Source organism: Glycine max, chromosome 14 (genome assembly GCF_000004515.6).
Source record: "Glycine max cultivar Williams 82 chromosome 14, Glycine_max_v4.0, whole genome shotgun sequence".
Lineage (NCBI taxonomy): Eukaryota > Viridiplantae > Streptophyta > Magnoliopsida > Fabales > Fabaceae > Glycine > Glycine max.
Window position 1 is genome coordinate 20796364 of NC_038250.2, and position 20999 is coordinate 20817362.

At 32.0% G+C, this 20999-nt stretch overlaps 1 protein-coding gene across 1 annotated transcript; it reads right to left on the reverse strand.

Annotated features, from left to right (window-relative positions):
* Positions 1-1665: 1665 nt before the first annotated feature.
* On the reverse strand, positions 1666-7396 carry LOC100783743 (uncharacterized). The gene is made up of 4 exons (XM_003545513.5): positions 6916-7396; positions 4155-4692; positions 2855-3119; positions 1666-1955 (listed from the first exon to the last, which is right to left on the reverse strand). Exons 1-4 carry the CDS (start codon positions 7341-7343, stop codon positions 1819-1821), a joined length of 1368 nt encoding a protein of 455 aa, XP_003545561.1. The 5' UTR covers positions 7344-7396; the 3' UTR covers positions 1666-1818.
* Positions 7397-20999: the final 13603 nt, after the last annotated feature.

A 20999-nucleotide genomic window follows, 5' to 3' on the forward strand; every position in this document is an offset into this window, starting at 1 on the left:
TGAAGTAAGATCGACTCTTCATTAGAGTATGTGTCAAAACAATTTGTTTATTCACCTTTCTCCTTAATGGGCTTTTTGAGATTAATAAACTTCATTTGATGATGAAGATGCATATTTTGACATATTTTTTTCACATTTTTTAATGGATTTTCTTCTTCTTTTGATGATGAAGATGCATCTTTTGACTTCTTGGATAGTTGTAGCTTTGGACTTTAACTTGAAACAATTTGTTTATTTGTCTTTTCTCTTAATGGACTTTGTGGGATTTGATAAACTTCCTAGTTAGATGATGAGGATGCACCTTTTGACTTGTTCGATACTTGTAACTTTGGACTTTAACTTATAATGAGTTCTTTACCTGACTCATCTGATGATATTTGTTATGGTGAAGTGGACTCCTTTTTTTTAATAAAAATATTAATTAGTGGATGAAACTATTAATATTTTTTACAAGAAGTAAAAATGAAAATAAATTATAAATATGGTTACCTGTTTAATTTCTTTGAGGAGAGGTCTTGTTGAATGATATTTTTTGGGATAAAATCCTTGCGAATGTATAGGTTTAAAATCCTTCCTTCAAGTTGTGACCTATGAGCATGATTTCAAAAATAAAAGTGTGTTTGTAAAGGGTATACAATATTAGGGGTATGCCAGCCTTATTTGCATTTTGGGTGTGAAGGATCTCAAATGTTGTGGTGCTTAGAATTTGTTGTGCATTTGGATTGAACATTGTGAATGTTGTTACAACAGTGTCGTCAAAGACTTTCAATTGTATCTTGAACCTAAAAAAGATTTTAAATTTTTTAATATTTATTTAATTATTTTATAAAAAATAATTCATTATGTACAAAACATTAAACATTGTTGTTGGACACTTGGATGACTGTTTGCATTCTCTACAAGTGTATTGATCTCGCTCTTTTGTAACTTTCTTTCAACATCTCTTACACGCAACATAATTCCAACCAAACTTATGGTGAATCTCATTGATTGTTGTATGAATTGTGAAAATATTATCCTATTATTTTATACATCTTAAAACTAAGAAAAAATAAAATACTATTGAATACACCCGATTTGAGGCCTCTCCCTCCTAATTCAGGTCCAACCCAAAAATAATTTAACACATGCACACACTCTACCTATGAATTATGCAATACAAACAATTACTCAATTATTTTCAAAAACATTTTAACTCATCGCGTCTCAAAGTGATTAGACTCGTTGAGTTCCCATAGTGGAGCCCGTGTGTGTGTGATTAGACTCGTTGAGTAATAAACATTTTTTTCTTAAACCATCTTTTTAATTAAATAAAAGCCAAATAAATATTTCTTTATTTTCTAAAATTTTATTTATTTTTAAATAAAATTATTTTATGTCAAACGGGGTGCTACACATGCGTGCTTCAAGCTAGCTTTTGGCTTCTTTCACCCAAATTAGTAGGGAAGTAACTTGTCCTTTTCTGTTTATTTCTTTTATGCTTCTTAATTTTTCTGTTCCTAAATAACTTCCTCTCGACTAAAATTACTTTAGAATGTGTAATTTTACAATAATTTAAATATTTTATTTGAAGATTTAATTTAATTTTTTATAATGTTGATTTTTTATATATATTTTAAAAGAAAAAGAAAAACAAAAACAAAAAAGTCCCTTGGCATCATGGGATAAGATAACTAACTTACTAACATCATAGATTGAAAGTAATCGTGAAAAATAATAACCACAAAAGAAGGGAGCCTCCCAGAAGTGGTATCCTTATCATACACACTGCTTGATTCATGCAAATTAAAGCCTTTTGTTCCGACTTGAAATATTTGATTAGGACAAAACAACAACCTTACTCAGAATCCATAGCACTAGAGAAAACTCGAAGGCAAACAGAGTATGAAGCAATCCTCGATCAAGTGAGTACCCATACACCGTTATTCCTCCGTGATTGTGTTGTAAATATGTCACTGCAAAATCAAACACGATAGAGTATTTACTATAGAGTTTTTTTTTTGGTATAATTTTGAATTTTTATTTGTATTTTTTTTGGAACATAATTTTAATTGTTACTGAGATATGTATCTAAATTAATTTGAATCATATATTTATATGAAAAACATATTTCTTATTAAAAATTGTTTATTTTCTAACTTTCAAGTAAAACACAAGAGAAAATATCTCTTATAACAATGTTAATTTTGACATAAAAAATACTTATTTTCCTACAAAGCTATATAATGTTTCATAAAATTAAATACATTTTGATCTTTATAAATATGATTCTGATTTGATTTTAGCTTTATAAAAATATTTGTTTTTGATTCATAAATTTTCGTTTTTTTAAATAAAAGCTTAGAGTAATTTTATGTGATATATATTTAATTATTTCACGTCAACCACTATAATTTAAAGGTAATAGGTAATAAGAAATTGTTTGAAGCATATTACGTTATTAATTGTATGAAAAACCTTTATAACAATTACAAATAATAATAATAAGTTGAAAAATTAAAATATAATTAAATCATGTTTCAAAGTCCGAAATTCAGGTTATACACTTTAGAGAGTATAAGGAAGAAACTTATAAAAATATTTCACGAAATTTTCATAAATTCTTGTAATATACTCCAATAAATTTTACACAGAAATTTATCAAAATAGTTTTTTATATAAAAATTTTGCAGTTGAAATTATAAATATATATTTTGATAAAGTATATTCAACAATGTAGCCAATAAATTAAATTCTATCCAATAAGAAATAATTAATTAATTTAATTAAAAGCTGTTTTTATTTTCAAAAAAGAAAATAAATATCAACCTATGTATACGAGTAACATTTGCTTTGTAGAGATTTATAAACTCACCTAAAGTTTGTCTGGTTTGGAAAGAAGAAAGTTGTGGTGGGATCACTGATACGTGTATGTTGGAGGAATCATCAGAGTCACTGTCATCATCACTAGCTAGCCCCTCAGACACCTGAGCTTCGCAATGCTCTGATTCAGCAGATGCAGTAGTCACCAGCATGTGCCATCTTGTTGCAATTGCCACTATTCCTTGTGCTCTGTGTGTGATTCTTGCTGCTCCCAAAATGCACAAGAAGAAGCCACTTAACTGCACAGCTGAACAAATCTGCATAACAAAATTGTCACTCTTGTAATCAGAGTTGGTTATTAAAAATATAACACCTGAAAAGTATAACCATAAACATGCCATTAAATTTATTTTAAAAAAATTATTTTCAAATGGATTCTTACAAAATACAAGGTGAACATGTTAGTCCACCAAGGATGAAATTACACTAACGGTTCAAAAATGTGTATTTCTTCAATCAAATTAGTCGTCATCTGACCAATTTATTCATTTAACTAATGAATATATTTGTGTTAGAGAGGATTAAATGTATATTTAAGGATAGCAAATATACTTTTCATAAGTCAAAAATTAGTATGATCAATTTTTGGAACCACCATGAGATTAGTATAAAATATTTATTATGTTAGTGACTAATTTTTATTAGAGAAATTTGTTGTTAGGAGATCTCCACTTTCAATCACATTTGTTTGATCTATATAGATAAAATTTGAAGTCTTGCTTAAAGAATCCAAATCCAATATCATTCAAATTAATATGTCGATATATACTTTATTTTTTACTATGTTAGTTTTACTATTTGCTCAATTTAAAACACTATACATAAAATTCAAATCAAAGTTTAATTCATTATACAACTATATAAATACATATAAGAATTAAATTAAAATTTTAATAGTTAAACTTTTTATATTGTAGTTTGTTTATAGATGATCAAATATATCAACAACTTTTGTAATAGTTACTTCAAATTGAGTGATAGTATAAACATCCTTAGGCTGAAAGTGTATGAAAACTAACCCACATATCTTTAATTCGAATGAAATACTGAAACTTGCTGTGAATTCTTTTAGTAAGATTTCAGGTTTTATCGTTGTAGATAGAAATAATAAATAAACAAAAAAACAAAATTAATGTAGCTAGGAGGACAAACACCACCTTTAGCCTATAGTTTTCCAAAGAGATTAGTTATTAATAAAATCAGTTAATATTTCATGTTAATGAATCAGTGACCCAAAAAAGTGCATCAAAATTAAACTCTATTTATTAATATATTGCAATGTAAATGCTTACCACAAGGTCACCAGAATTGAAGAAGGTCTTATCAGACTTGGAAGCCAAAACCAACAGCAAAGCACCCAACTGACTAACAGTGATTGTAACCACACACCCAATTATGAAGAACCTATACCTATGGCTTGTAACCCACAACTGCCTTCTGATCCTCACATGTTCTTTGAATATCACGCCTGCCTCAGACCCACAGCCTTCAAAAAGCTTGTGCACCCCTTCAAACCTCAGCTTCTGAAGCTCACAGGTGAGCCTGAAGAGAACACATACCAACAGGAACACCCCAGTTCTGTAGACCCAAGACACCAACACCAACACAAAGACAATTGAGTTCAATGGGAACCCAGGGCTGATGTGTGGGGCTGAAATCTTAACGGCTGAAAAGAATATGATCTTGTGGGCAAGTTCCATAAAGAAAGAGGGTAAGATTATGTATGTCAAGTATCTGAAAGCCTTCTCAAGCTCCCTCGTGTACCCGCGTCGAACATAGGTAGTGTCTTCTTGTAAAGCATCTAGGAACAGAAGCTGCCTAAGGCCATACCTGCATGATGATGATGGAAAAAATGTATTTTGAGATCCAAATGTTAGTATACACCTAGTAAGAGAAAGAAAGCAGAGAAAAAATATAGGTGTGATAAGTGATATGACAGAAAGAGAGAAAAATAAAGAAATAAGAACGTTGCGAGTTGTTTAAAATAAATGGGTGTCAAATATCCCCACTTTGCATAGATAAAGATAACTCAAACAAGCGATTATGTATAAGTGAACATGACAGCTCAAAGAGTACTTACTTTCAAGTACTTTGTTTATTTATTCTAATTGCAAGATGTTTCCGAACTTCTATTTTCATATATTGAATGGATTAACTTGGATATGACAATCTTCCCCAAAACTGAGACAATTGAACTCAAAACCTTACTCTTATATCCTTGTTAATTTACATGCTTAACTATACCGAATGGTGTACACAGGGTTGGTCCTAAGATTTCATAGGCTCAAGGAAAAAAAATAAGTTGGACCTGTATTTAAAATATAATTAAATATTCTATAAAAAAATAAACCCGTAGTTTTATTAAAAATTAATGTTTTGTTATATTTAATGAATAGTATAGTTTTAATAAATCTCAAAATAATATATCACATTTTATTCAATTTACTCTTAATTATTGTGTATCATTCAATTTATTCCAAAAAAAAAAAAATACTCAACATAAATATAAATAGATAAGTTTGATTCTTTTTGTTCTTATACTTACAAAAGGTATCGGGTTTAAAAGAGGTGGATTCATATTTTTATTATAAACTCATCCTCATTCCAGTTGGATTTTACAGATTTGGGTAAACTACGAAGAACCCATCACATTTTTTTACAAGTTTACTTATATATTTAAAAATATTAATTTTATACTAAATTTATATTTTTTTCTTTGGAACAAAATGTATTAGTTTTGTCACTATTATCTATTATTAACAAAATATCATTTTATACTATTATCATATATTTATTACATGTTTATATGTCACAATGAACTGAAAATTCATTCAACAAGGACTTAAGAAGGTAATGCATGAAAAAAACTAGCAACCAACATAATTATACTTACCTTTTAATCACATATAACATCTTAATTTCAATAAAGAGAGACATGAAATAAAATAATAATTTTAATTTAGTTATAAAATTACATAAAATGATATAGAGAATATTTTTATATGACTATAATTTTTTTTAAAAAAAAAAAAAGATTGGGCTCCTTTTAACCATAGGCCTTGTGTTGTGACACGTCCAAACAGGCCAGGACCGACCCTTTGTGTAGAACTTTATTATAAAGGTTATCAACTTACAGTATATTTATATGTGATTGTATTATAATTCAATTCAAATTCATTTCCTTGATCATTCATGAAGCTTAAATTCTTAAGGGACTATTGATGTTAAGTTAAATCTTTTCACTGATGCTAATTGAATAAAAATGAAAAAAAGGCTTAGGAAGGAGAAAGTTGCTATGGTACTCAACAAAAATTGAAGTTTTGGTACAATTATTTTTTTGAAAGTTTGAACATACGAAATGAAAAGAGGGTGAGAAAAAGAGAACTTCTCATTAACACCATCTAAACCTTGAAATTTCCAAATGTAAAGAAAAATTCCTCTACGAAGAATTTTCACTGAATTTATCCAGATTTATCTTATCATATAAGTAAGATTTTTAAAAGTAACTCGTGACCTTATAATCATTTTAAAGTTTATTTTAACAAGAATCCATTTGTTTTGCTCACTTAAAAGAGTTTACACACTTCACCATCTAAAAAGTCAAGTTTTCTCAAACCATAAATTTCCCCTTCCAGCACACTAAGATTCGTTGTTATGTTCCTAAAAATTAACTCATGATCAAAAGTTCTAATTATAAACAAGCACGTGCGTAAAAATAATTTAAACTATTTATTAACACACGCCCTGAAGGCAATTTGATCCTAAAATTGAGTTCTAGATCTGCATTGGCAAATGTAACACAATTTTCATACAACGGTTTTCATATGTGTAAACGCTATTTATATATGCAGAAATATCACAACACAACACACATACACACACGATGAGGTGTTTTTATTTTGGAGAAATTATATTACATAGTTGGGGACAACTATGCCAGTTAATTTCCATGTAACACAATTCTTTCTAGTAAGTTGAAAATTTTAATTATGTATTCCATGAAAATTAGTTGGGATCATGAGCAGTGTAATAATTTTTTGTTTCATTTGGCACCTTTTGAAGAAACTGGAGAGAGTGAAGAAGGCAACAATGGCAAGGCCAGATTCTGGCAGTTGAACAAGCTTGTTAAAGGAGATGGGATCATCTTCTGGTGCAGAGGCTGGGACTTCGACGAAGATCGATGTGAAAAGAGGAACAACGATGGTGAAGAAGATGAAGGTCACGTAGGATATGAGTCTGCCAATGAATGAAGAGTGATCAAGGGCACACCACTTGAGGCTGATGCGAAAGTTTCGCAGCTCATCGAAGATTATGGACTTTGATCTCGCATATGATGGCTGTAGGAGCAAGGGAATACTGTTGTTATAGGGTTGGTGATGATGAGGTGGTTCTTGTTCATTTGGGTGGTTTTCAGCAAAAGACACTCTTCTGTTGGAGGGTTCAATGTCAATGCTTGTGTCATTGGATTTGGAGTGATTCATTGTTTGAGGAAATGTGGGAGCTGTGAGAGGTAAGAAGGCAATGATTGTGTTTATTATTTTTTGTTAATAATAGTGTATAGTTGAAGAAAACTAGATACAAAAAAAGGTAGAAACCTTGCTTTGTCTCGTGAGTGTTCTCTTTGCCTTGTACTAGAGGTTTCAGTTTGAAGCCAAGAAGAATAAAGGGTAGCCGCTGGACAGAGAAAAAAGTTTGAGTTGTCTTTTTCATTTGCATGTGTTTGCCCGTGTTCTGCACTACCATGACTTCTTAAATCAGATAGAAGTAACTATAAAGAATTGCTTATGAAAACTTTTTAAGATTTTGTTAAATATAATTATTAATAATCATTTACGTTCAACATAACTCAGAGCATTAACAGTGTATGTAGTATTATTTTAGTCTTGGAACAATTTACTTTGGTTTGTAAGACTAACTTTCTTTATAGAGTCATTTAATGGTTTTTTTTTATGAATCAAATCTTTTGATGTGTTAAATTATTTTTAAAAATGGGAAAACTTAAATTAATTTCCTTCTCGTGATTTAGTGATTATTGTATTATTAAATAATAATTAATTTTTTTTCAGTTTCAAATAAACAGTGTACAATATATAAATATTTTTAACTTATTTATTTTTATAATACTTTCTAATTAAAATCACTAATTTATATTAATTAACTTTGCAAAAAGATATGATTTAATATATTTTTAATTAAAATTTAATTTTACATGCTTTCAATGTCATACATCACAAATCCATAGATTGTAATGATGCAAGATCTCATTACATTATTCAAATGTGGGAAAATTCATTAATTCTTCTTATTTGTAAAATTTTCTTAAGCCAACTATAATCACTACAATACCATGAGCGAGATTAGTTTTTAATCCAACAAAAGTTAAAAGACACAAACATCACACAATTTAAGTAAGAAACCTAGCATCGTTTAAATGAAAACAAAAATTAACTTAAATAGAGCATATTAACTTAACCTTGTCAGATTATGTCAAGTTCGAAGATTAGACATAGGAGCTTTTTACATCAACAACATTACTACAAAATAGAGATTCAACATCAGTTAAGAAAGTCTTTTAACATCAATTTTGATCTGATGTTGTATCTAATAATGTTGAAAGTGGGGAACATTTAACGTTGATTTTAAAATCGATGTTGTGTATACAATTTAACGTCCATTATTTAGAAATTGATGTTGAAATATATACATAGTTGTATTTTTATTAGATTTCCACATTAGTTCTTTTTGTTTGACCGCTGTAGAAAGTAGCTATTCAACATCGATTTTATCAAAAATAGATGTTGGATATTTCTACAAGGGTTGAGGACACAATAAATGTAAAATGTCCTTTAAAAAAATGTTTTTTCTTTCTGTTTTTAAAATAAATCCATCATGCAATTCAAAATATAACTAGACCCAAATAGTTTCAATGATACAATATATATATTTATATTGGGATTACTAATACATTTAAAAACAATTTACTAAATGATGACATAACAAAGTTGATCAAACAAAAAAAATTAATATAAAAATGTCATGTTTACATTTCTAGTCCAAATCAAAGCTTTCCTAAAATGCAAGTTAAACTATTCTAAGCATCCTTAAGCATTCAATGCTCTATTTCTAAGTCCTAGAAAATATTTTGCCCACTATTTGTAAATTGCTTCAATTTTTGTCAACTTCAATGGCGTTCAATACGTAAAACACTCCAACATACAATAATCTTAAGTTAATTTACATTATATAATTGAAAATAAAATGAAACTTTTTCAAGTAAACAACAATAGTACCATCTTCCTATCATTCTTGATAGACGCCCCTGAGATTATGGTCAGCATCTAATGCTTCATGTAATAGTCGCACTCAGTGCCTTTAGTTTGAAAATTAATTTAAATTCAATCTAAAATTTAATTATATCTCAAATTACAAACTAATAAAATGTCATTAATGATCCTCAAACATGTTTGTATTATATTACTTACATTTAGTTCAATCAAATTAACTTTCTTGGATAAACTTGAATGCTTAACATGGAATCCCTTAAAACCTTTGGTTAAAAGAAACGCGTAGGACAATTGTAAGATTAAAACATTCATGTATATATAGACATATATATTATGAAGGATATAATAAATATGTTACAAATTAAAACTTACTGGTTAACTATCCCTTTGAATTTAGGGTTCACATTCTTGTGCAAGGAACAAAATCATACAACAACATTGTCCCTAGGACAAATCACCCCACAAGTTGCCAATGTTGTCTGCATTGGAGAATAATTAGCTACAATTCATACATATTCTAAATGAATTTGTTAAGTTTTACTTACTAATTCAAGTAAGTGTTCAATTTATATTGGCAAGTGTATCAATTTGCACGAGCAGTAATTAAAATGGTAAGTCCGAGTATTGTGTCCACAGGGAATTTGTTATACTTAGATGTCGCATATTCATTTTGTAAACATTTGCAATTGCAGTGAAATAAAGTAAAGGAACTCATTCATGTTTCAAATTCTTGAATTAGTTTTTCTAAACTTAAAAATGCATGACAAGACAAATGCAGAACCATATAACAGAACAAATATCAAGATGAAAACGTCGGGGAGTATTCTACTGAACTTTTTCTTGACGTAACTAAATAAGTTTTTCTCTATTTAATATTGCTCTAATGTTCTTGCACCGTTAAATTACTCTAACTGTAATTCCTCACATGGAATATTTACTAGATTACTGCACACTATTCCTAGAAATGCAGACTTCTAGTTGCTCTACCAAGTTCTAAGGACTTTAAGCATTTTCCAATACTCAAAACCTAACAAAGCATATAAATGGGTGATCAAGCCACAAATATGTAAAATAAACACAGATAGAAGCAGAGAACACTAGCAATAACATTAAATAGATAGTTAAAAGTTTTACATCAAGAGTGCTCAGTAGAAAAACTCCCCAACAATGAAGTGTTTAGCCCTCCATTAGCAAGGAAGGCTTAATAAAAAGTTGAAAATGATATAGGAATGAAAGGAAATGGTAAAGATGTGAAGAAAATGTCTACTCTTCAGCCTTGGTGCCTTCTTCATTCTTTCCCATGTTGCTTGTCTGTTCATTTCTCTTCCTTTCTCAGTGTTTTAAAGACTTTTGGGCTTCTCAACTTACGAAGGCGCGTTCAGCGAGCATGTCTCGCTGAGCGAGAATTAGTGGTTGTGCGCTAAGCGGGCTTGGACGTGCTAAGCATGAGAAGAGACAACATCCTCGCTGGGCGGGTTGGCTGCACGCTGAGCACGTTGCTCTCTGGCTCAACATTCTCTAGGGTTTTGTTCTCGCTTAGCGAGTCTGACTTCCTCACTTAGCCAATCTGGCTTGTTGAGCGAGCCCTTAAGCAACATTTCAAAATCTTCTCTTCTTTAGCCTAAAAATCCAATTAAGTTCAACATTAGTCAACAAAATGGAGTAATATACTTTTTCTCCTATTTTTAATGCATTTAAAACTCATGAATAGCAATTAATAGTAAACCCTTAGGTAAGCATCCTTTTGTCATTCTAGCATCATGTTGTAATATACTCTCGACATTGTTGTTGCTTCTTCCCACTATCCTAAATGCAATGAGGCTTAAGAAATCCATACGCAGAGCCATAGACCAATCTCATACTTTTGTTATTTGGAAACCTATTTATTGAAAGCAATGTAAATTGTTAATGAATTACAATTAATTGGTTATTGGACCTAGAATTAAAACCTACTTACATGATCCAAAGTTGTATAACAACAATGTTAAGACATGTATTACCATATCCTATTTCTGCCCGATCACCAAAATTTATGTATAAGGGGACACTCACCAAAGCAATTAAAAAATGGGATCCCAAGACACCACAAAGATCATTCTTGTACATTTGCACATCACCATAAGCAATTAAAAAATAGGATCATCATCGACTGGTTTCTTTGATCCATGTGAATCCTACATAGTTAATAAACTTAAGTTAATGTTAGTTAACACTATATTTAGGTCAATTTATTTCTTAATACTAAAAAACACATCTAAAGTAAAATATACCTTTCATGAATAGGGATCGCTCTTGGGATTTGAGTGGGAGACATGGTGGACCTGTTTCTTTGGTCCATGTGAATCCTACATAGTTAATAAACACAAGTTATTGTTAGTTAACATTTCATTTAGGTGAATCTATATCATAATACAAAAAAAAAACACACAACTAAAGTAAAATATACCTCTAGTGAAACAAGCTTCACAAGATGTCTCATCCATCCAAGGTGTTGAGGGATTGGAGTAGTTAGCATCTCAAACTTCTTTAACCACCACCTTTCAAACATTATCAGTCTGAAGCATGTGGTGTAACTTTGATGTCCCCTCATAAACTCTCCCAAGGGCCACAAGAAGGGACAAGGCTCATCAACATACTATCCACACTGATCTAACATGTCAGGATTAGGATCCTCTACTAAGGTATTAGTAGCAATATCAACACAACTTCTTTTTATACTCGCAAGGGTATTGAGAAAAGGCATATTTGTATCTGGCTCAACTGAAGATGGTTGTTGGCTCAATTCTATAAGGGTCTTTAACTTATCTATCAACCTCTTCCCATTATGTGTATCCTCCAACTCTAGTTGTCTCTACAACTTCTCCATCAACCCACTACTACACATGTGACCTTTAATAACACTTTTTTGTCTAACACTTAGTAAAAATATTGCTAAAAACTTTTTGTAACATTTAAAAAATATCTTCAAATATGAATAAATGTTATTAAAATATTTTTGTGATATTTTTATTAAATGTTGTATATAGCCCATGTCGCTAAAACCTTTGCAACATAGACTATACACAACATTTGATAAAATGTCTCAAAAGTATATTGGTAACATTTATTCATATTCCACAACATTTTTTAAATGTTTCCAAAAGGTTTTAGCAACATTTTTACTAAGTGTTAGGCAAAAAAGTGTTACTTAAGATCACATGTGTGGTAGTGACCTATCATCTTTAGGTCTGTCCTCCAACTCTAGTTGTCTTTGCACTTGTTATTTAATGCTTTCTGTTAACTGAGCCAGCTGCTGTGGGTCAACGATGAAGAAGTCTGGAACCACATGGTGTTCCAAAGTAATGGCTAATGGTGAGATTGACTCCATCAACATTAACACGACTAGGGTGCTATGATTGTCTAATGCTAGCAATGTACATCCTCATGTCCTTAGGGTACAATGGTACCTTGGGTGCATTGCTCTTGCAAGGATTTGCGCAACCAAAAGAAATACATCAGCAAGTGTTTTTATTATTTAAATTGCATTTTACTTTTAGAAATTAACTTAGAATCCTATCATAAATTTGTTGTGTTGCCTTGGTCGTCATCTCCCCAGATCATTTTGTATGAGTCATTAACCACATCTCATGTCTTGAAATGGGAGATGGAGGGTCAATATATGATTTCTAAACTCTTAGATTGAGCTGCTTCATTTTGTCACTATTTCTTTTTTTTGCCTCCATCAGCTTCTCCTCAAGGAACTCATAACCCCCACAAGACAACACGCGTGTGGTGGTGTTGTGTTTTTGGGTTACTTGAGCTTTCTTTCTGAATTTCTATAATAAATTAGATACAATTTCAACAAAATACTAAAATAGATAATAAATGTGAATTTCAAAAACAAGTTTCACATTTAACCTACAAAGAAGGGGTTTTGTGACTTGCAACAAATTCCTCACAATTCTTTGGATCAATACCCATTTGTTGGTCAAGTTTGTCTTAAATTGTCTCCATTTTGTTCCCACATTTGATATAACCTTCTTCTTAACATTGTAACGACCCGCCTCATCGCTACGATATCACCACTCTAATAACTCATGAAATTAAATTCTTTTTCTTTCTTTTATGAAAACTCCATTATTTTTGCTTATGAAAATCATAGTAAATTTGAATTTCACAAATATATATACATATATACATACATACATACATATATATATATATATATATATATATATATATATATATATATATATATATATATATATATATGTCCCAAACACGCACCAATGTTTAACCGAATACATGAATATTAATATAGTAGTTTCGTACACATCATACACATAATGAAGATTAAATTAGTTTGAACATATAATTAAATTTGTGATTTACATCATTAATCCAACAAAATAAATCATGAACCACTATGGAGGAGTTGATTAACAAAACACAACTCTCTCCCCAAAATAATCCCAACGTCATCACGTCGGTTTGGCGGCTCCTCCACAAAATCTCATCCATGCACCCTACTGTTGTCATTCTGCTCCCACGAACAAGGTTCGCGATCATCACAGGTATCAACCACACGATACAAAATTGTAAGGGTGAGTTCATTATAACAAGAACCAATTTTAAATCCAAATAATCACAATTAGCAAGAAAACATAAGCAGACATCATACAACATTCATTATCCAACACTCACATCCAACAATTGTTCATTGTCCACATTCAACAATTACTTATCATCCATTTTCAACAATTACTCATCATCCATATTCAACAATTACTCATCATCCGTCCTTGGATCCAATCAAGACAACACAAAATGATGCGTGCACCTGACTCAACTATCAGATGCAATGTGGTATGTACTAACAACCAAATCCCAGGAAATAGCCTAAGCGTGTCCACACGACACTCTCACTCAGGACACCATGAAGAGTTCGTCGAGACCACCCGGTTGTGCACGTAACTGCCCCCCCATAGGTGATCAGCCTAGGGCTAAAAGGAGTTCCCTACCAGGTGACAAGCCCCCTTAGTACAAAGTACACTCTGCCACAGTTATTCTATTTCTTGTGTCGTATGAGCTATGAACATGGTCAAAAGCAAGTGCCAAAGACCATGGACCAATTAAAGTGCCTAAGCATCCCCTCAGAAATGCTTAGATTCTTTAACCACGCTTGTCACCCACGTCTGGGCCATTCGACAAGGTCAGTGCACTTTACCCCCCATGACATACACTACATACGACGTATGAACGTGGCCCAAAGCAAGTGCCAAAGACCCTAGAAGGTCAGTGCACTTCGCCCCCCACGAATATACACAACATCCAACGTATGAACGTGGCCCAAAGCAAGTGCCAAAGACCCTGGAAGGCCAGTGCACTTTGCCCCCCACGAACATACACAACATGCACATGCCAAAGCATTTCCAACATCAATCAACATTCCATTTTCACATCATTCTTAACATAGACATCATCTCGTCTCACTGACGTTATCAACAACAACAACAACCTCATTTCATATTCACATAATCATCAACAATACCATCAATTCATGGTGACATGGTCTTTATTAACAACGTCATCTCAAATCAATATCATTGTAAATATCAACATCACCCCATATCAATTAAAGTCACCAATAGCAACATCAACAATGAGTTGCATTCCGCATGTAAATATATATTTTCCATGCCTGAGGTTCACACTCCCCAGGTCTTCAAACAACACAAGTTTAATACACAATAGTGTTACTCATCAACAATAGATATATCACATCCCATTCGTTAAAAATATAGTTTTTCTTGAAAGAAAATCAGCATGCAACAAGGATAGGCAGATATTCTCATAGCTAGGTTCCCTGATCCTAACTATGGTGTCAAAACGGTAAATTTTATAATAACTCTCCTCACTTATCGTGAGCTCTCCATCAGTTCCTCTTTGCATCACTTAGAGGTCTCTCTCTCATTCGCGCTTGTCGGTCCAACGCAAGTCTCTATTATGTCAAAACGAAAGGAATTTAGTATGGATTTCAAAAACAAGGTCAAAGGTAACATTCGGGGTCAAATACCACTGTCAAAACATAAAGGACTGAGGGGTGTTTCAGATTCTACAAATGGAGACATCATTTTGAAATTTCGATCACGCCAATGTGACTGAGGTTTAGTGAATGCTGCAAAAACAACCTCAAGGTTATAAAAAGATAACTTTTACAATGTCTCATTCTCTAGGATTTTTCAAAGGAAGTGTAAAAACACCCTATTACAGTACCCAACACATAAGAGACACTAAGAAAAACTCAAACTAGCATGGAGAAGGCTTAGAAGTCAAGGTTACCTCAGAGAAACTTTGAAATGGATGATTGAGGGATTTTCTCCACCAAATCTTTGAGGAGGATTCTGAGGATTCCGCTCTGATTAAAGTGTTCCTCTTGGTGTGGGGGTCCAACGGCAAGCAACGGCGGCTCACGGCGGCCACCGGTGGTCTTAGGTGGTGGAAAATAAGGTTTTATGGTTTGGGGGACGTTTTTGGGAGAAGAAGAGAGTGAAAATCGTGTTTTTCATGCTAAGGACATATTTATGACCTGCAACTTTGGCTTAGCGGGATTTTTGGGCGCTCAGCGCACTTCCTCTCGGCTGGAGTTGGGCTTAGCGCAGCTTTGGGCCGCTCAGCGCAATTCCCCTTGGTTGGAATTGTGCTTAGTGCGCCTTTCTCACTTAGCAGGAGACCAAAAGTTATTATCAAGATCCCAACGGTCAGACTGTAGAAACATATCTTAGGGATATCCAGGAAAAATTTGATGATGATCCAATGGTTAATGAATCCGGTAGCGTGATTTCATTGAACTATGTTTTGGTAAAATCTAAAATCTCATACTTTCAACTTAGCTCAACAAAACTCCACATAATTCAACATCCATATCAAGAAATTCACCCATGACTAGTTCAAGGCATACTTAAACTCATTCAAGTCTATCATATAGTCAAAAAACATAATAAATACAATTAAACATCGATTTATAACTTATAATATCTCAGGGTGTTACAAGCATCGTCTGGTTTTGGAATATAGAACTATTCCTACAATACAAATGGTATGTAACAGTTAGTGAATGAAAACATAATGCAAGCTAAATACATTGAATTACTATAACGTAGATTGTTTAGTGGAAATACCAAAATGTCCTCCCAAATCAGTTGTTTCTTAGCTTTGAGCACTTGTTTTCAGTTATGATACATGATATCACAACTACAAAATATGCAATCAACATCACCAATTTAATATTGGTTACAAGAAAAACTAATGTGAAATTATTTGTGGTGGCATTTTTGTAATTAAATGGAACTTCCTAACATCAATTTTCAAAAAACTGATGTTACTAGCAGAAACTTAACATCAGTTTTTAAGATGTTGCTAGTACATTGGTTTTTGAAAACTGATGTTGTCAAATGTGTAGATAACATTGGTTTTTAAATAAAAATGATGTTGTCTCTTTTTTTAATATTTCTAAACCTCTTCTCTAGTGGCTTACTCTGCCTCACTTTGAAGTTGTCATTTCGTTAAAGCTTTATTCCGTTGTTGCCAATATCTGGGTTGTCACCGCCACCGTGTCTCCGCCACTTTCCAAAATTTGAATGCTAGTTTCTAGTCCTTGTTCTCACGTGTCCAGGTTAGATTCATAGTTCGATGGCAAGTTCGAAAAGAAGGTCCAATTTTATTCCAGTAAGATCCCGGAACAATTTGTAAAATGTTGTTCCTTATTTTTAACTTTTATTTTAATTAATTAATACAATTTAATAATTTTATTGAGAAAATGCCATTGCTGAGGCGCTAGGCTTATGTTGGGTATTATATCTATTTTATGTGCATGTGTATGATTATGAAGTCTTACTATAATTGGTTGCTTGTTGCATGTTATGTGTCAATCTTGTTTCAATTTTACTCCTTCTAATAATACCTTTTGTTGTTACAAAGTTGAAAGATGTTGTTACTTCCTTGAGTGCTCAAAAGTCTATTACTAAGGTCAGAATCTTATTTCAACGCTATTACTCTTCTTAAGGTGGATGCATTGAACTGTGGAATGACTTCACTTGGTTTGTAATAGGTTTAATTTAATGGCCAAATAACTATATTATGTCGGGCATTACTAATCATTGGTTTAAAATGCTATATTGTTCATGGGCATGTTAAAGACTTCTCAACTACTTTAGATAGGGACAAATTGAGCATTCTATCTGAAATTCTGATACTGGGGACAGATGTCGTACAGGATGTCACGACATCACGCTTCAGAACATGCAGATTATATTTGACAGTGTGTACAGTTTAAACAAGTAAATAACACAAGAGAATTGTTAACCCAGTTCGGTGCAACCTCACCTACATCTGGGGGCTACCAAGCCAGGGAGGAAATCCACTAAAATAGTGTTAGTTCAAGGTCTAACAGCCACTGTTTACAACCTTCTCACCTAACCACTACCCGTGCAATCTCTACCTAAGAGCCACTCTTAGATATGAGAACCCCGCTCACTCCCTCTCAACCACACTCCCGTGTTTACAAATAAATCAAAGACACACCAGAGATCAACTCTGAACAAAAGGGATCAACCCTACACACTAGAGATCAACTCTACACACTAGAGATCAACTCTACACACTCAGGTCCAACACTTGATGTTAGGGTACCATCAAGGTGGCTCACAAAACACTCAAGTCCCAAAACTCACAAAATAACTCTTCAATCCCGGACTTGGTACAAAACTCGTGCAGCCTCCATGTTTATATAGCAGTCTGCGTTTCTGGGCTGCAACAACTTGTGCTGGATGAGATCTATCATTTTCCTAAAAATCTGCACTTAAAGATCTAAAAGATACAGTTTGATCTTTTAGTTTTTATCTTTAATCTTTAATCCCTGAACGAACTCTTCTACTTTGAAATTCGAACTTTAATTATCTTTTAATTCGTTCCTAAAGATAGATCATCTAATCTCTTGCTAACTGCACAATAATCTGTTAAAGATATAACAGATTTATATGTCCAGTATTTTCGGGCCGGATGTCAGGACATCGTATCCGACATCGTGGATCCTGCAGCTTCAATTCTTCACATGACATTTTATCTTGCCTTGTGCATTGTGCAGCACCTCCAGTGTTTTCGGGCAGGATGTCCAGGACATTGTATCCGACATCGTGAATCCTGCAGCTTCAATTCTTCATTTGACATTTCATCTTGCCTTGTGCATTGTGCAGCCCGATCTTATTCTTTGACATAACGTTGGACATCATGTGCAGCAACTCCAACTTTCCTTCATTGTCTAAGTGCTTATGTTTTAACAAAATCTTAGCCAATCTTTTAAAACTCAGTAGAGCTAAGCACTAACACTATCGTATGTTGAATAATCTTGCTACAAGTAATTGTTGATGAAATGTTGTGTACACAATTGATGCATTGGAAATATAAGGTTCGTCTAATGGTTGGGGAAAAGAGAATGAAGGGGGGAGAGGTCATAGGTTCCAATCTAATTCTAATTTGCACTATCATTAGCTTCTTTTTAGTTCAACACTTGTAAGTTTTTGGTTAGGCATGGCATGGAAGTGAAATTAACTCACTTGTAGTTGTAGCCTATGGTTGAGTTCCTTAGTGGAAGGCCCACTTTAGTAATCGCACAAGCACAACTTCACTTCACTTACACAAATAGTGGGAAGCCCACTTTTGCGTTGCTATGTGTGCTTTCCCTCAATCCCTATTTTCATTCAATACTGCTCCTATGCATGTTGATAGCTCAAGATTCAAACTTGCCACTATAACTATTTCCTATCAATTCTTGTTGGAATCCTCTTGAGGTCATTGAGGTGTCTCTTGACAAACTGTATTCTTTGCTTAACATATCAAAATCAGAATCAACAAAGGTGTCATCGGCCATCCTCCTAAATAGTGTAATTTCTTTATCATATTGGCTAGAATCATAAACTGTGCTATGACCATATTTCACCCCATTAGATAGATTAGAACTTTCTTTTACACAGTCCAAGTCTCTTACCACCTGATATGAACCACAAGATGCATTAGTAAATATTATCAATGTATCAAATGAAAACAAAAACAACAAAAATGTTTCCATCCAAATACAAATGTCATAATAGATTGCTAGATATATAACTAACTAACTAACCCCTAGGTGTAGTATCTAATAATAAATGGCTTAAATGAGTTGACATAGAATTGTTAGAAAGATAGTCATGAAAAATGAGAACAAGCACAAGCTTAAAATAGTATGTGGATGTTTTGATGCACAACATCATAGCTCTTTGGTATTGTTATCACGTGAACCATACAAAGCCATCCAGGCACTACTGTAAAAAAGGCCTTCTATGATGGTTTTAATGCATACTCAAAGACGGTTGTGAAGCCAACGTCGTTGAAAGTCGAAAACTTTCGACAATGTTTCACAAAAAACCATCTTAAAAAAAGATATCTTTCTAAGATTGTTATTTAAAGAACCGTCTTAGAATGATTTTTTTTTTAAAATTGAAAATTAGTGAAGATTCTAAGACGGTGTTCTAAAAAACTATCTTAGAAAGTTTACTTTCTAATACAGTTTTTCAGAGAACCGTCTTAGAATGTCTTGTTTAAAAAAGAAAAAAAAATGTTAAAAATTTGAGGATTCTAAGACGGGTGTTTTTAAAATCGTCTTAGAATGTATTTTAAAAAAAAATAAAATGTATCTTGGGAATCACATACATTGTGTTAATAAAAGATGCAAAGAAATTACAAACTAAGAAATTTTGTATTTTCAAAGTACAAAATTCTCTGAATAAAAAGTGAGCATAAACATTTAGCTGTAAAAAAAAACTACACTTACTTTTAGATGTAAAAAAAAAAAAACTATGCTTAATTTTACGTTATTTTCATTTGAGGGAAATAGTGAAGACTTACCATGTAAGATAGACCGAGGCAAGGAACACTTCCTTCGCAAACCATTGAAATAAGTATCTTAAACACATAGTAGACGTAGAATAATTTTTTTCATCCTGCTGTAAGCTAATATGCTTGTGAAACAGCTAGTAGTCCATTATAAAAAATAAATTTGACAAGGCACCAATTCATGTCATGTGTTTTTTTAAATCTAGACAATTGGTATATTATTTTAAAAAGAAATTTTTATAATGTTTTTTTTAATTAAAAACATTCACAACACCGTAAAATTACTTTAAGACTATATATATTATTTTAAAAGGAATCAAGTATATATTACTTGATATTATCATATGTTTATGGAGAACGATTTAATTTCAATTAATTATTTTATCATTTGTATAATATGTAAAAAATCTTGGTATTACTATTATTTTTATTTAATTTTGTAATATTAAATTTCTAAATAACTATAACTTTTATATATTATAGTTTAACTCTTTCTATAATGTATTAAAGAATAATAACTAAATAATAATAATATAATAGAAAAACTCCTTGCTAGCCATAAATTGAATTTTAAGAATAGTAAGCTGTATTTAAAAGAGATGTATACACTTTAAAAAAGGTGGAATCAATTAAACAAAGGAAAATAATTCAAAATATAAGTAAATATTGTAAACATTAAATTTTAAACATTAAATTTCAAAATCTCTAATCAATTAAAAAAGCATGGTAATAAAATTGTAAACATTAAATTTTATAAATTCAATTTAACTATAATATGTTTTTTCAATTAAACTATTCATTTTTTCATATACACGAGCCAGATCAGGTTCTTCTTTGCTCGCGTATTTCGGATACCACTTTCCCCAGGCTCGCATTCGGACCCCTTAAATATTTCGGGCCTGCTTGGCCCTGCTTGCTACTACTATATACACATTATCAAAATTA